This window comes from Ailuropoda melanoleuca, chromosome X, assembly GCF_002007445.2.
Source record: "Ailuropoda melanoleuca isolate Jingjing chromosome X, ASM200744v2, whole genome shotgun sequence".
Lineage (NCBI taxonomy): Eukaryota > Metazoa > Chordata > Mammalia > Carnivora > Ursidae > Ailuropoda > Ailuropoda melanoleuca.
Window position 1 is genome coordinate 30,998,277 of NC_048238.1, and position 17,596 is coordinate 31,015,872.

The 17,596-nt window shown below is 37.2% G+C and overlaps 1 protein-coding gene across 1 annotated transcript in view; it reads left to right on the forward strand.

The window, feature by feature from the left end:
* The window catches only part of CFAP47 (cilia and flagella associated protein 47), a 484,475-nt gene that overhangs the window by 174,820 nt on the left and 292,059 nt on the right, over positions 1 to 17,596 (forward strand). Inside the window, exons 31-32 of the mRNA XM_034649559.1 lie at positions 11,979 to 12,059; positions 13,821 to 13,950. Of these exons, the coding sequence (XP_034505450.1) occupies positions 11,979 to 12,059; positions 13,821 to 13,950 (211 nt within the window). The remainder of the gene's footprint in view (positions 1 to 11,978; positions 12,060 to 13,820; positions 13,951 to 17,596) is intronic.

A 17,596-nucleotide genomic window follows, 5' to 3' on the forward strand; every position in this document is an offset into this window, starting at 1 on the left:
CACTGGCTGTCTAACTTGCTTATACTAAGCCTCTCTCTCTGCACTCCAGTGATACTGCCCTTCTCAGTCATACTTGTATCAGTTCCAGCCTGGCAGATCCTTCCCCCAAAAGACCAGCACAAACCCCTGTCCATACCACATCTCCTACCAGAGAATTTTGCAGGACCTCATTTCCAGTGGAGGTGGTGACAGGTCTCATTTCACAAGCAGACCGAAGCATACCTAGTTAGAACTTGCCACATTCAGTCCAGGGACCAAACACTGCCCACAGCAGGCAAGGAAAGCCTTTGCAGATGACTGGCCTGAAGGATAAAGTGGCCAGGACACAGTGGCACACACATGCAACACACACCAGAGACACTCCCTGAAGAGCCAGGCCCTGGGCGCTACGTGACCTTTTCTTCATAAGGCTATTACTTTTAGGAGTAGGAGAAATAACTGGCTTTTCTAATAAAAGAAGCAGGCAAAGACTTAGACAAAATGAGAAGACAGAGGAATTTATTCCAAATGAAAGAAAAAGATAACGTCACAGAGAGAGATCTAAGTGAAACAGAGATAAATATCATGCCTAATGGAGAATTTAAAGCGATGATCATAAGGATACTCACTATACTTGAGAAAAAAATAGAAGACATCAGAGAGACCCTTACCACAGAGATAAAAGAATTTAAAAAGAAACAATCAGAGATGAAGAGTGAGATAAATGAGATTAGAAACCTGAATGATGCAATAAACACCAGGTTGGAAGAGGCAGAGGAATGAATTAATGACCTGGAAGGCAAAGAAATGGAAAACAAGGAAGCTGAACAAAAGAGAGAAGGAAGAATTATGCAAAACAAGAATAAATTCAGGGAACTCATTGACTCTATCAATCGTAATAACATTTGTGTTATAGAAGTCCCAGAAGAAGAAGAGAAAAAAGGAGACAGAAAATTTATTTGAAGAAATAATAGCTGAAAATGTCCCTAATCTGGAGAAGACCGCCCAATCCAGGAGGCACAGAGAACCCCCAACAAAATCAACAAAAGCAGGCCAACACCAAGGCATAATTAAATTTGCTAATTATAATGATAACGAAAAAATCTTAAAAGCAGCAAGACAAAAGAAGTCATTAATTTACAAGAAAAAAACCCATAAGGCTAGCTGGGGATTCTTTGAAAGAAACATGGCTAGCTAGAAGAGAGTGGTGTGATATATTCAAAGTGCTGAATGGGAAAAACCTGAAACCAAGAATACTCTTTCCAGCAAGGCTATCATTCAGAATAGGAGAGATGAGCATTTCCTCAGATAAACAAAAACTAAAGGAGTTTGTGACCACTGAACTAGCCCTGCAAGAAATATTGAAAGGGACTCTCTGAGTGGAAAGGAGAGACGAAAGGTGACAGTACAAATGCAGGAAACACAAGCAGCAAAAATGAATATTTCTGTAAAAAAATCAGTCAAGGAACTCACCAGAAAAAGAATATAAAATATATTAACATAGATCTAAAACATGGGGAAGGGAGGAGAAAAGAATGGGTTCAAACTTAAATGACCATCAACTTAACGTAGACTGTTATATGCTGAAGAGGATATATACAAACCTAATGGTAACCATATATGAAAAACCACTAATAAAAATGCAAAGAATAAAGAGAAAGAAATCCAGATATATCACTAAATAAGCAAAACATGAAAAAGAGAAAGACAAGAGGTCAGAGAAAATCTCCAGCAACAGCCACAAAACAAGTAATAAAGTGGTAATGCATACTTATCAATAATTACTTTGAACGTAAGTTGACTAAAGGCTCCAATCAAAAGACATAGGTTGTCAGAATGGATGAAAAAAACCCAAAACCCATCTAATGCTACCTACAGGAGACTCATTTTAGACCTAAAGTCACCTGTAGATTGACAGTGAAAGGATGGAGAAATATTTACATGCATGTGGATGTCAAAAGAAAGCCAGATAAGCAATACCTACATTGGACAAACTGGACTTTGGAACAAAGACTGTAAAATGAGACAAAGAAGGGCACTACATAATAAGAAAGGGGACAACCCAACAAGAAGATATAACAATATAACAATTGCAAATATTTATGCACCCAACTTGGGAGCACACAAATACATAAAATAGTTAATAACAAATACTAAGGAACTAATCAATAATAATACAATAATAGTCGGGACTTTAACACCCCACTTAATCAATGGACAAATCATCTAAACAGAAAATCAACAAGAAAACAATTGTTTTGAATGAATGACACATTGGACCAGATGGACTTCTCAGATGTATTCAGAATATTCCAACCTAAAACAGCAAAATACATATTCTTTTCATGTGCACGTGGAAGATTCTCCAGAATACATCACATAGTAGGCCACAAAACAAATCTCAACAAATGCAAGAAGTTTGAAGTCATACCATGTACATTTTCTGACCACGACACTATGAAACTAGAAGGCAACCACAAGAAAAAATCTGGGAAGACAACTAATACATGGAAGTTAAATAACTTGCTAGTAAACAATGAATGGGTCAACAAGGAAATCAACGAAGAGATTAAAAAATACATGGAAACAAATGAAAATGAAAACACAATGGTCTAAAACCTTTGGGATGCAACAAAAGAGGTCCTGAGAAGGAAATAAATAGCAATACAGGCCTACCTCAAGAAGCAAGAAAAATCTGAAATAAACAACTTAACTTTATACCTAATGGAACTAAAAAAAACAAAACAAAACAAAACAAATGAAGCCTACAGACAGCAGAAGGGAGAAAATAATAATTAGAACAGAAATAGATGATATGGAAACTAAAAGAACAATAGAACAAGTGAATGAAACCAGGAGTTGGTTCTTTGAAAAAATTAATAAAAGTGATAAACCTGTAGCCAGAGTTATCAAAAAGAAAATAAGGACCCAAATAAATAAAATCACCAATGAGAGAGAAGAAATTACAGCCAACACCACAAAAATACAAATAATCATAAGAGAATATTATGAAAAACTATATGTCAACAAATTGCACAACCTAGAAGATAGGGATAAATTACTAGAAACCTATAAATCACCAAAACTGAGTCAGGGAGAAATAGAAAATTTGAACAGACTGATAACAAGCAAAGAAATTGAATCAGTGATCAAAAAACTCCCAAGAAACAAAAGTCCAGAATTAAAGGGCTTCACAAGTCAATTCTACCAAACATTTAAAGAAGAGTTAATACCTATTCACAAACTATACTAAAAAATAGAAATGGAGGAAAAACTTCCAAATTCATTTCTTGAGACCAGCATTACCCTGATACCAAAACTAGATAAAGACACCACAAAAAAAAGAGCACAGGTCAGTATCTCTGATGAACATATACGCAAAAATCCTCAATAAAACACTGGCAAACCAAACTCAACAAAAATTTAAAAATCATTCACCACAATCAAGTAGGATTTATTCCTGGGTTGCAAAGGTGGTTCAATATTTGCTAATCAGTCAGTGTGGTACATCACATCAATAAGAGAAAGTAAAAGAACTATATGATCCTTTTGATAGATGCTGAAAAAGCAGTTGACAAAGTACAACATCCATTCATGATAAAAAAAAAAAAAACAAACCCTTAACAAAGTAGGTTTAGAAGCAATATACCTCAACATAATAAAGGCCATATATGAAAAACCCGCAGCTAACATCATCCTAAATGAGGAAAAACTGAGAGCTTTTCCTCTACAGTCAGAACAAGACAGGAATGTCCAGTCTTACTACTTCTATTCAGCATACTACTGGAAGTCGTAGCCACAGTAATCAGACAACAAAAAGAAATAAAAAGCTTCCAAATTGGCAAGGAAAAAGTAGAATTTTAACTATTCGCAGATGACAAGATGCTTTATATAGAAAACCGGAAGACTCCACCACAAAACTGTTAGAACTGATACCAAATTCGGTAAAGTTGCAGGATGCAAAATCAACATACAGAAATCTGTTGCATTTCTATATACTCATAATGAAGCAGCAAAAAAAGAAATTAAGGAATCAATCCTAAAATAAACTGTTGGGACTACATCAAAATAGAAAGCTTCTGCACAGAGAAGGAAACAAGAAGCCTAAAAGACAATCTACTGCATGGTTTTGGTTGGGGGGTGGGTTATATAGGTGATGGGGGTTAAGGAGTGCACTTGTTGCAATGATCTCCAGGTGTTGTATGGAAGTTTTGAATCACTATCTCGTACATCTGACGCTATTATTACACCGTATGTTAACTAACTGGAATTTAAATAAAAACTTAAAAAAAATTAGACAAATTATTCTATATTCATTTCTTAGGCTCTACTATGTGAATGGTGAAAACTGGCTTGAGTTTCTTGTGACTTGTAAGGGATCTAGAAGTTTCTAAGTCCATGAGGGGACTGAGTTAAGACCCAGGCAGCTTGTTACAGAGGTGGATTAAATGAGAGGGCCTCCACTGAAGAGGCAGAAGGGTAGGAGTTGGCTGGCTCTGAAGCCATAGTATGAATGACAAATAGATGATGACTGGAATGTGGCTGAGTCTGTTAGGAGGGACCTCTTGGTCCTCGATCAGGTAAGAGGAGAAATGCAAGATCCTCATCTCAGGCCTCAGCAGCAATTGCCCACATGGCAACTAGACTCTAGGCAGTGATAGGGGGCATTGCCAAAGAGACTGAGAATCCAGAAAAGTAATTACAGCCCTGCTTGTAGAGGTACAAGAGTCCCTCTCACCTGCTTCATGTAAGCTTAAATGCAGGGCTGATCCATGTTCTGAGAGGCCTTACACAATTTGGACATCCCTCCTTTATAAAATAATATCAAATTAAAAATACAAACTTTAGAAACATGGCGTTAGAAGAGACTCATGAAATTGACAAAATCTGAAGTTGAAGCTTTATTTACTACAGAATAAATCTGCCTCTTCCCAGATGCCATCATGTGGGGGGGGGGGGGATGGAGAGGTCTGAACTTTTGATTGCTTATCCCAAAAAACAAAATAATTGTAAGGAGACTGTTAAAGTTAGAGGACTCTAGAATATGTGAGCATTCAAGTCTGTGTTTTCTCCCTATTCCTTTGTACCCAAGCTGGTTGAGAGAATGAGAAAGATTATATCAGTTAAGGAAAACAGCGCAGCTATGTGTAACTTTGTAAATGATTTTTCAATAGCACTGACTTATTCATGAGTCAGTGTGCCCCCCCTAATTTGTGTGCATGTTGAGGGCGGGAGGCACATCTCACTCATCTGGCATCTCTAACACCCAGGATCCTTGATAACACAAAATGGGGCCAATGTTCATTACATATTTATTTATTAACATTGTCTTTCAAAGAGCTTTGCTTTCTGACTTGTGTGGTGAAAGGAATAAAACTTTGAAATTGGGTCTCAGGATAGTCGTATAGGAATGGAAAAAGTGTTGTGAAATATGAAAAATTAAGGATAAGAGAAGGAAAGGTAAAGCATTTGTATTCCAGGAGAGAAGGTGTAACCAGTGAGAAAGGATCAAGTTGGGAAAAGGTGGAGTATGTTCTGTGAAAGTTATACATTAAACTTTATTGATAATTTGAAATTATAAATTCATAAAAATAAATAATGATTAAGGCATTTATTCCCTCATACACATATTAATTTGCTCTGGCTACTATAACAGACTGGAAGACTTAAAGAATAGAAATTTATTTTCTTATAGTTCTGGGGGCTGGAAGTGCAAGATCAAGGTTTTGGCAGCTTGGGTCACTTCTGAGGCCTCTCTGCTTGGCTTGCAGATAGCCACCTTCTCTCTGTGTCCTCACATGGTCTTCCTCTGTGTGCAGACACTCCTGGTGTCTCTTTGCGTGTCCAGATTTCATCTTCATTAAGGGCACTGGTTAGTTTGGATTAGGTCCCATCCTAATTGCCTTATTTTATCTTAATTCCCTCTCTAAAGGCCTTAACTCCAAATATAGTCACATTATGAAGTACCAAGTGTTAGGGTTTCAACATGTGACTTTTGGGGGGACAAAATTCAGCCCATAACAATGTCATACGTGTTGTAAAAGCTATTTTGGAAACAGGTATTATATTTTGAAATAAATTTTTTATCCTTGTATTTGAAATAATATGCTTAATGTTTCTTGTCATTTCTGTCCAGTTATGGAATGAATTGGGTCTGCCTCCAGTTCATATGTTGAAGCCCTAACCCCCAGTGCAACTGTATTTGGAGATAAGACCTTTAAGAATGTAATTATGGTTAATGATATCATAAAGATGGGACCCTAAGCTGTCTGCATGCGGGGAAGAGACGGCTCACAAGCAACCAGATTTTCCACTATCTTGTTCTTGGGCTTCTTGTCTCCACAGCTGTGAGGAAGTAAATTTCTATTGTATATCCAGCCTGTAGTATCCTGTTATGACAGACCGAGCAGATTAACACAGTGCCTAATATCCTTTGATATAATTTCATTTATTTATAACCAATAATCATTTTTATGATGTAATTAACTTTCACTGGAAAATATAAACTTTTTTGATTGATAATTTCCATAATGTAAAACTAAAACAGCAGCAGAACAAAAACACTATGTATCCTGCATTGAAACTGTAATGTAAGATATCACATAATATAAAACTATTATAACTCTTACTTTCTAATACCACTGATTTTTTAAAAACATTATATATTTGAGAGAAAGAATGCGTGATGGGGGGAGGGGCAGAGGGAGAGGGAGAAGCAGACTCCCCGCTGAGCAGGTAGCCCCATGTAGGGCTTGATCTCAGGACCCCGGGATCATGACTGAGTCGAAGGCAGACACTTAACCAACTGAGCCACCGAGGCGCTCCAATACCATTGGTTTTTAAATAGAATTTTCATTCACAAATGTAAATACACTTAGGAAACCAACTCACTTCCCTTTATAACTAAATTTAATTCCATTTGTGATTTCATTCTTTTATCTTTAAAAACCTTATACCCTTCTTACTTTATGCATAACCATTATGGTATCTTATTTAAGGGAATTACATTTAAGAATGAAAATGTTTTGAAGTAGCAGTCTAAGAGTGATTCTGGAAGAATTCACTGAAGTTTGGTGAAAGAGCATGGTTTTTAAATTAGATAGATGGCAGGCTTAAATTCTAGCTCTTCTGTACTTCTGTGACTTCTCACGAGTTAATCTGTTTCAGCTTCAATTTCAATATCTGTAAGTTGAAGATGATAATTTCCAAAATTTGTTGATAATAGAATTAGAAATAATAGAGTATGTATGACATGACACACAATAGATGATGATGATGATGAATTTAAATGCAATAAACTGTGATCTATGGCTTTCATATGCTAAAATGCTTCCCTAAGTTTCTTCAATATGTTAGCCATTAGTGACGTACTGAAAACTGATTTTTGTGATATCATTATCACTGAAATAGAATATTTTAAAAGTCTGTTGCTCTATTAGAAAAGTTTTATTGATATAAAATGGCCAGAAAATCAATATTTATCAAATGTGTCATTATTAGATAAAATAGGAACTTCTAAAAAGTTATTATTTTATTTTTTAAAAGATTTTATTTATTTATTTGAGAGAGAATGAGAGAGGAGCACGAGATGGGAGCGGGTGAGAGGGAGAAGCAGAATCTCCGCAGAATCATGACCTGAGCCAAAGGCAGTCGCTTGACCAACTGAGCCACCCAGGCCTCCCAGTTTTTATAATTTTAAAATAGAAAGTACATGACTTTTGTTTTAATTTTACCGTGCCTTCTCTTGTTCCTTGATGATTGATTTATTAAAATAAATGCTTTAATTCAATAAGGCAAACATTCTAATGCCATTTTTATTTTAGAAAGTTGTGTTTATATCTTTTCTTTTAGAAGGCTTTAATTATAATTTTTATTTACCAGAAGAAAGTAGTGTTTTAATATCTAATGAAATATGAACTGTGAACTGAAGAAGAAGGTTCAGACACTTAAATAAACCTTCATTGTTTATGCATGATAGCATCATTAAATTCTGTGGTACTTGGAATTGTCATGTTATTCTTGCAGCACTTTTGTTGGTATAGGTCCCAGTAGTGTTGACATTAACATGGGTAGTTTCTGTTTTGACATTTTATGGTGTGAGGATGCAAGTATGGAAGAATGATTTTGAAATTAATGCCAAGCCATTCAAATTTATTGTTCTTTTATCAGCAAATACATGCCTATCAGGATATGTTGGCTATGATAAAACACCTCAACATTTGAATGTAGCAATATGGTTATTAAATTTGGGTCATTAATCCAAGATACAGGCATATGTTTCATCCTGGAAATAAATGTATTAAATTCAAAGTAATCATAAATGTTATTAGCTTTCACACTGGAATTCGATATCAGTGGGAAAGGACTTTTATATAAGTGAAATTATATTGATTTTGTGCAATAAATGAGAAATTCAAAAATCTTTGGAGATCAAGTTGGGGATTTAATAACTCATTACATCTAATTTCATTTTGTTCTGCTTAGATAAACCTGGAAGAAATACGCAAATGGAAAACTTAGCATGTAAAAGTGTAATTAAATCAATTAGGAAACTCAACTCTCTATAAAACTATTGAGCAGACATAAAACCTATCGACAAAGGACGATCGTAAATACTGTCTTTGGGACTGATGAATTTAGGTCTTGAGATAAATACAAAATGAAAATAAGAAAACAAGTCTCATGTAGGAGAGGAAATATAATTTCCCCTGTATGCTTCTAGGTTCTTAGCTGAGACCTACTCCCCCTCCACCCCATAATAAAAAGACAGGAGGAAAAAAAAAATATGTATGTAGTAAGTATGGTGGCCCCACAAAGATTTGAGACTCAAAAGAGAGCCAAAAGATGAGGCTTCTATACCATTCTGAGCTAAGGAAAAGGATAGAAGTCTAGGACTTTGAAGAGAAAAGGGGCCAAGAGGGCGAGGAGGTAATGCAGAAAAGGTGAGAGGAAGTAAATGTTACACAAAGGTTACACTGTCACACAGATAAGTCTCTCAGGTGAAAAAGTTATCTGCTGGACTCTCTCTGGTGGGGCCCCTTTTCTAATGTAAATTTCCTTTATAAATGTATGTCTTCCTTACCAAAGGGTGACTTCTACTCTGTTTTTAGAGTTCCTGTTCTGCAGTTTCTCAAAATAGTTGGTGTGCCAAAGATGTATATATTGGGGTGGAATATTCTGGTACCCTTCACTTGATAATAACAGTGTCTGTAAAATGCTGTGAAAGAACAAAATTCACCTGAGTAAATTTTAAATCTTTTATCAGTTTTATTCAGCAATTCGTTAATTGGGCCGCATCCAATCTAGTGGATAGAAAGCTCCAAAGAGCTGTAGGAGGCAAGAGATTTTATAGCCAGAGGGGAGCAAGAACAAGGAAGTTGTACTCAGGCAATGGGGAGCTGAATATGCTGTCCCAAAATGCACCACTTGGGCAGGGGGATTGTTTTGAGCTGAAGGCAATTGAGACCCATCGGACTTGGGAAAAGCTCTTTACCCCTTCTTGACTGCCTACAAGAATTTACACAGGGGCCTGTCCTGGGAAAAGAGCTATTACCAGAGATAACTTTTCATATCAGAAAGACTTAACTACCTGGCATGGCAAATGATTGTTTACCAAACATTTGCTCATATTCCGGTGAATTGTCTTCCTCCCCTTTGCAGACACAGATCCTACCCCCTTCTCCTTAGCCTTAACTGCCTGACTGCCTCTCAGTCTTCCTGTCTTTGTGAGGCTGCCATAAGTATATCATTAAATCTGGGTCCCCCCCCTTAATCTGTCTATGTCAATTTGATTATTGGACTAGCAAAAAACCTAGAAGGTAAGGAGGGAAAAGTTTTCTACTCTTACAGCACAAAAGCAGATTGGTTATTGCAATGTTACTTTTTCTAGGAGGGTTGGTAGGGGTCTGTCAGGCACATTACCTAACTAATGCTGCTCAGGCGAATTCTGATGAACTGGTTTAAGATTCCATTTCTGGGAGAGCCAAAATCATAATGAAGTTAAGTCTCACTTTGGTGACATGGAGCTTAGCATAAGTGACTCCATTTGGAGCCTGTTGTCTTTAATAATGCAAAAAATTCATTATTCATCCTCAACATTTTACTGAGGGCCTATTCTCTGCTGGATACTATGGAATACTCAAATGAATACCATGTGGTCTCCTTCTTCAAGAAGGATTCAGTTTAATGCTTCCCTGATGATGTTGCTTAGGCTTTCAGTAGCATTTAATAGAAGTGATTATTTCCTTCTGAAATCCCATATTTGCTTTGGATGCCAGGAAATATTCCAGTTTTTATATGCCTGTGAGCTGTCTTTGTTTTACCTCTAGGATTTCAACCTAATGGACCATCATCCCATTTGAGTTCTTAAAAATGCTTTAGGTCAGCTACTCCTGTAAAGGAGTAGTGTTCCATTAAAATTAGGTATTATTTAAATCTATAATAATTCCAGTGTAGCAAAGATTCATGGGAGTAAAGTAGATGCAGATGAGAAATGCGTGAAAATCAAGGAGAAGGAAAGATGTTTGACTTTCAAACAAAGGAGCTTTATGTATGCAGGGTGATTTCTTCCACCAGCTTCCACCAGCCCATGGCCAAGTCAAACAACAATTCTAGAATTCTTCTCCCTGTTTCTATCCCCACAAGTGTTCCCTTCTTCACTTCTTTTTTCTCATTCATTATGCTACTTTCAAGTTTTGAGCTTTCAGAATTATCTTGAGTCTCCTTTCTGCCATTTCTTTTGCTCACTTTTCAGTAGTGATAGGACTGCAAAACGTCTACAGAGTTGAGTACTAGATATGATATTCTCTGATAAATGCTTGTAGCGGGTGGCATTCTATGTTCGCTAAATGAGTTCAACCTAAATGTTTAAATCCCCACTAGGAAACACTCCTGCCAAAACTGTGTTAAAATGTGCCATAGTAGTTCTGGTGATGATAGATGTGCATATGAAGACGTTGAATAAAAATATTTCAAGGGGTGCCTGGGTGGCTAAGTCACTTGAGCAACTGATTCTTGATTTCGAGTCAGGTCATGATCTCAGGGTCGTGACATCAAGTCCTGCGTCAGGCTCTGCACTCAGCATGGAGCCTGCTTAAGACTCACTCTCTCCCTCTTCTTCTCTTGCCTCTCACCCCCCACACTCTTTCTCTTTCTCAAATAAATAAGTCTTTAAAAAATATTTTAAGAAATATGACAAAATATAATCTTGAATGTGATGAATTATATACATATGAATATACTTTTTTTAAAAAAATTTTATTTATTTATTTGACAGAGATAGAGACAGCCAGCGAGAGAGGGAACACAAGCAGGGGGAGTGGGAGAAGCAGGCTCATAGCAGAGGAGCCTGATATGGGGCTCGATCCCATAACGCCGGGATCACGCCCTGAGCCGAAGGCAGACCCTTAACCGCAGTGCCACCCAGGCGCCCCATGAATATACTTTTAAATGTAGAAAATAACATAAATAGATATGTGTTGCGTCAGATATACTACTACAAGTTTATATAATAAAGAGGCCAGAAATTTTGGATATTCTCTGGAAAAATAGGTGATGGATTATGTTATATTGGGGTTTTTCGATATTCAGGTATGTGTTGTGATAGGCATTCACTGAGCATTGGGTGATTAATGATCTTTTAGATGATTTATTGTATTCAAAGTTTTTCCAGATATTTTTCAATCTTGTAATGTTATTCAACAATAAAATGGTTAGCCAAGTCTTATAACTCTCTATATTCTGTTATCCTATAAGGATAGATGTGGCTGATTGTAGGCACTTAACAAGTTTTATTATTAATTCTCTAAAGGAAACATCCTATGCACATTTCATTGTTAAGGGAAGTGTTAAAGCTAATTATATACATTTTAAATTTAAAAATTAAAATTCAATACCATATAAACTATGATATCAAAATAATTTAATAGAAGTTCAATTGGAGGTGATATACAAACTGTGAGTATTATAATAATTTGGATTTTTCTTTTTTTGATTTTTAGCGCTCAAGGAGCTTGTATTTCTCATGTACTGCCAGAATTTCTGCTTGAACCAGAAGATTATAAAAAGTGGATTGAAATTACAGTAAGGGAATATAATTTCTAGGGAACAATCTATGCAATTATTGAATTCACTGATCTTTGGTCTTTGTTAGATTTCATTATAAAATCTTGATATTTTTGATTATGAAATGTCCTATGGATTATGCCTCTCTGGACAGCTTATTTATATGTGTGCATGTGTATAAATATTTAATATGTAGATACTTATATATATACACACACAGTCATACAGACACATTTTTAGATCTGTCTAAAAATCTTTGTAGAGTTCCTATTGTCGGGGAGCAAGAATATCCTGTCCCTTTCAAGGTGCTTCTAGCTAGACTAAGAATCAAATTGACATGAGACAGATTAACAGGAGATAATCGAATTTAATAGCATATATAAGGGGAAGCAACACAGACCTGGAAATTCCAAAGACAGGCAAAATGAGGTATATATGTCATTCTGAGCTAAGGAGAAGGGGTAGGAGTCTAGGACTTCAAATGCAAGGAATACACCTCACAGGGTACTAAGAAGAGCAGATGTTTGATAATTAAATGTTTGCCCTGCTATACAGATGGGTCGCTCAGATAAAATTTATCTCTGCTAATAAAGCTTATTCTGGGAAAGATCTCCCACCACCAGTTTAGATTCTTCTATGAGTTAAGGGTGGGGGGGGGGCAAAAGGTTCTCTTGCGCCCAGAGGGTCTCAGTTGCCTTGAGCTGAAAATAGTCCACATGACAAAGTGGCATGTTTTGGGGGGGACCTGTCCCAAACCCCTTCAAATTTAGTCTTTGTGCCAAAGTGACCCATTCTGGGGCAGCCTGCCCTTGGCCCCTACACTATGTAGAAATCATTATATAGCTTTCTTAAATATATAAGTAATTGTTTCTTTTAGGGGATCTAGAAATGAAGAATTATATGTGCTTATTTAAATGTTTTCTTAAAGTAAAATTTTAGAATATGTATCTTCCAAGGAAAATACCGGTTTAATTTTGCCACCACTTGCCATTTCCCCTCTTTAGTTAAAGGGGAGCATAGGCAGAAATTATGCAAGATATGTCCAGGTTTTTTTTTCAAAGTACAGGGTTCATTTTATGGAAATGTATTGAGAAGGGCAATTGCTTGGTGAAGCCTTCAGGCTTTGAGTCAACTCTACTTTAGTCTTGGCTCTGTTACTATACTCACCACATGATGTGAACAGGAGAACCAGGGGCTTGTCTTTTTTTTTTTTTTTTTTAAGATTTACTTAACTTGGAGAGAGTGCAGGAGTGCGTGCAAGAGCGCGGGGAGGGGCAGCGGGAGAGAGAATCTCAAGTAGACTACCCCCTGAGTGTGGAGCCTGACATGGGCCTCGACCCCACAACTCTGAGATCATGACCTGAGCTGAGATCAGGAGTCAGAAGCTCAACCAGCTGAGCCACCCAGGGGCCCACAGGGGCCTGTCCTTTGACACTCTGCTGAGTTCCAGTGTCTTATCCAAAGGATGTGTTTCTTTTTGGGACTCAGAGTTCAGAATAACTTCGCATCTCGTTCTGCCACTTCTGTCACAGAATAAGCTAGTCGGTACATTAAATGGATTAATCTGTGACCTCAGTAAGGGGCTATGTGTTCCAGAAAGTTAACCTCTGTTGATAGTTTCTGTTATTGGCACATGGGGAGTTACGGATCTTGATTAATGTATAAATAGGTCATGCAAAAGTGTATAAAGAAAAAAAAATCCTTATATGCTAAGTAGTTAAAACATTGAACTTACATTTGCCTTGCATTTTAATTGATGTAACATTTTATTCCTTAAATTCTTTCACTAATACCTTGCCTGCATGTTCCTGTATACCTAAGGGCAAGCCCTCTATTGTTATACATACGACTCAGTTTGAAGCCTGCAGTAAACGGGCATGGACAGATGTATTCCTTCAGATATACAAGGTAACATTTCCACTCATTTTCACTGCTCGTTGTTTTGGTTGATTTGCTTGAATAGTGTATTAGTTAAGGTATAGGTGATGCTGTTGATTCAAGAATTAAAAAATACAGTGGCTCAAATAAGTAGAATTTTTATTTTTCTTCTGTTGGGACTGTTGAGAAATAAGTGCTTTAGAGAGAGCAGGGTGTGTCTTCCACCCTCAGTTCTGGGCTTTCATCTTTGGGACAGATTCTCAGAACAAGGAAGAACACATCAAGGAGTAGTGGAGGAAAAGGAAGAACTGTCTAAGGATGTCACCTACAAAATGCATCATTTTCTTTAGGCAGAATTTAGTCAGATGATTGTACCTCACTGCAGGGGATATTGAGAAATGTAGTCCCTAAAATAGGTAGCTGTAGTCGTGTTCTGGTACAAAAGGAAGGATTAAAGAATGGATGAAAGTGAAAATTATGGTCTCTACCTGTACTACATACTAAACTCTTGCTATAAATGTTATTCTGAAGAGATACTCAGTAGAAATCACATACCAGTAGGCGAGACCAGGTTTTGATGAAACTTTCCAGTTTACTCCATGCCAAATTGCATGTGTAGGTAGATTCACACAGCATAAATTATACCTTCACAACCTGCCCCTTTATTGCATAAACAAGTGCTGGTTTCAGTTCTGAGAATTATTCCCTAGGGTGCTAAATGTGGCAGTACAGATCTTCCCCACTAAGACCCGAGGAGGCTTTCACTCTGTTTTCACAGGTTGAAAGCACCCATACGGTGAGCTGTGGGACAAGAGAGTTAAAATGAGGGAGAGGATAAAGAAAAGTAACAATTAGTCACTGAAAGGAAAGGACAAAATTAGTAACTAAACAGTGTTTAGTTTACGTCAGACTCTTTTCCATGAGAGCCTTTTTAAATGTGAGCTTGTTTCATTTTCACAAGCAGTAATCTCCAGTTTAGACATGAGGAAACAAAGGTCCACAGGCATGCATACTGTCTTTCCAGATCACCTCATTTTAGCCATATAAAACCATCTGATGTAGATAAAGCTTATCTCTTCCTTGTTCTCTGGAGGGCCCAGAAGCCCAAGGCCCCCTTGCTGCTGTCTGGTAGCCTAAAGCCTCCAGCTACCCATCCTACCCTCTAGAGCCAGCTACCCATCCTACCCTCTAGAGAGTTCCTTTTACTGCATGATTCCTACTTACTCCTTCTTTCCTCTTCTTCTTCCATCAGCCTGCCGTGCGTTTTTTTTGCCAGATGTCAAGGGAGAGAAATCCTGTTTTTTCTTGAGTAATCCCCTGAAGAATATCTGAGCATATTCATGGCTCTCAGCTGAACTTAGATTTTGGAAAAGATATTTTCTTTTCTTTCTTAACTCTAGGCTGTATCATCTATAATTTTGCCCACTGATAGGAGCAACTCTAAAACAGCAGGGTGGCAAATGCCCTACTTAATGGACAAACTAGTCCTAATTTTGGTTTGTGGGCTTTATTCACTCACTCATTCATGTATTAATTCATGGATGCATTGATGGATATGTTTATGTCATCTAATCCCTCTTTCCCAACCTATAAATCTATGAGTTTAAAAACCAAGTATTACTTGTAAACTCAGAATTTGATAGTGTGTCAGCTACATAGTATATGCCCAACAAATACTTGTTGAATAAATTTACTTAACTGTTATGGTGCAGGCACTGTACTAGGCTCTGGGGGTTTAAGAATAAACTTGATACAGTCTTTCTCTTCCAGGATTTTGTGTCCTGGAGTATATAAGTAACTATTCATATATAATTATAAGGAACTCTGACAAATGCCCAAAGATCTATGGGTGAGTGCACGTAGAGAGGAGCCTACCTTTCCTGTGCCTTGGGGAGGGTTTCTAGGAAGAAAATCAATTTAACGTGACCCTGAGAAATAACCAAGTGTTTTCCAGGCAAGGTGAAGCAGTGGAGCATAGGTTAGAGAGAGAGAGAGAGAGAGAGAGTACAATTTGTGAGAAGGAGGTGGTAGATGAGTTTTACTGGGGAGCAAGATGGTGACATTTGCCTAGACAAAGGGAGTTCAATGTGGAAATGCCTGAGGTTTGATACAACATGTTATGGCTGGGGGTGGGAGGGGTGGCCTGTGATCCCAGTCACAAATTATAACACGGTTGACTTCATAAGCCAAACCAAGGAATCTGGACTTTGTGGACGTTAGCCCAGGGTCAGTACAGAGGTCCTGAAGGATTTTAAACATGAGGCTGACATAATCAGCTTTGCATCCTAGAGAAATGACTGTGGTACAATGTGTAAACTGTTTGGAGATGTATTTAAGTGCCTTTTGCTGAGAATACTGATAGTAGTGGTAAAGATGAGAAAGGGGCAGTTTAGTTTTCCTAATTTTTCCTAAATATTAGGAATAGAACTCAGAAGGACTTGGTGAATGACTAGATCTCAGTGGGTGAAGGAAACAAAGAGGTAAAAGATAACAGTTGGTCTTGCTGGGGTGACTGAATGGAATTTGATCCCAGTCCCTGAAATAACAAGTCAAAGGATAATAATAGGCCTTTGTTGGGGGCAGAGGATGAGATAGGGCAAGAAAGGCATAATAAATTAACTTTGGTTATGCTGTATAATGGAGTCCTGTGTCATTACCAGGTGGGTATATCCTTAAGTCAGGAAAGAGATCTGGGTGGCAGCACGTTTGGGATTCTTCCCTGATTCCATGATAAAATCATTAGAGTAGGTAAGATTGCCCAGTTAGGTCATTTGCAGAGCTGTGCTTCTCCATGTACTGTGTCTAAAGCACGGGTAGCTCCAGGAGCTCTATTAAATCAGAAGCAGATTGGCAATTTCTCTTGTGAAAGCAAGCAATGTTGAGATGAGTTTCACAGGTTAAAAAAAGAAGATGGTGATTTTCACACAAATCCCTTTAGGTTTCCATTTTCTCATTCCTAGAGGTCATGTGTGCACCCCAGGACTGCCTTTGTCAGTTCTTCTTGGCTAATAGTTCGGGTAAAGGATGCAGCTTGTCTCGCCCAATTTGATTTTGTGTCGTTTGGTTATTTTTGCTTGTTAAATTTTCATGTTTAATTGTTGCTATTTTCTTGCATTATATTCCCAATTCACAAAAATGTATTGATGGCTAAAAAATGGGTCATTGAAGTACAAGAGAGATGAAAGACAGTACCAAATGCTCAAATTCAGAATGCTGTTTTAAATGTAAATATAAATAAGGCTTTCATGTGGATATAAAGAATGAATCTGTACGTGCTGAAAGAGGTGAATGTGATACTTTTAGGAAGAATCTAGACAAGAAAAAGGTGCTAAGTAATAAATATCTGAATAGTAAGTTTAGGTAAACTGTTCATTCATTTGTTCCCAGTGTACTCTCTGTCATAAGGGGTTTTTTTAAAAGTGGCACAATTGTGTCAAATATTTTGATATTTTTAAATGAAGAGCAGTGATCTTTCCAGTTAATTAAACACATTTTCCCCAAACCAATTCAAAATCTCTCTGTTATAAAATTGGAGTATTTGCTGCTAAAGGTAGGCAAGACACCAATTCTACTGAGGCATTATTTAGAATTTCATGCCTGTGTAGAAAACAAGCAAAGATAGAACAAGGGATCATATTTGTGAGCAACATTTGTTTATTTTTATTTATTTTTAAAG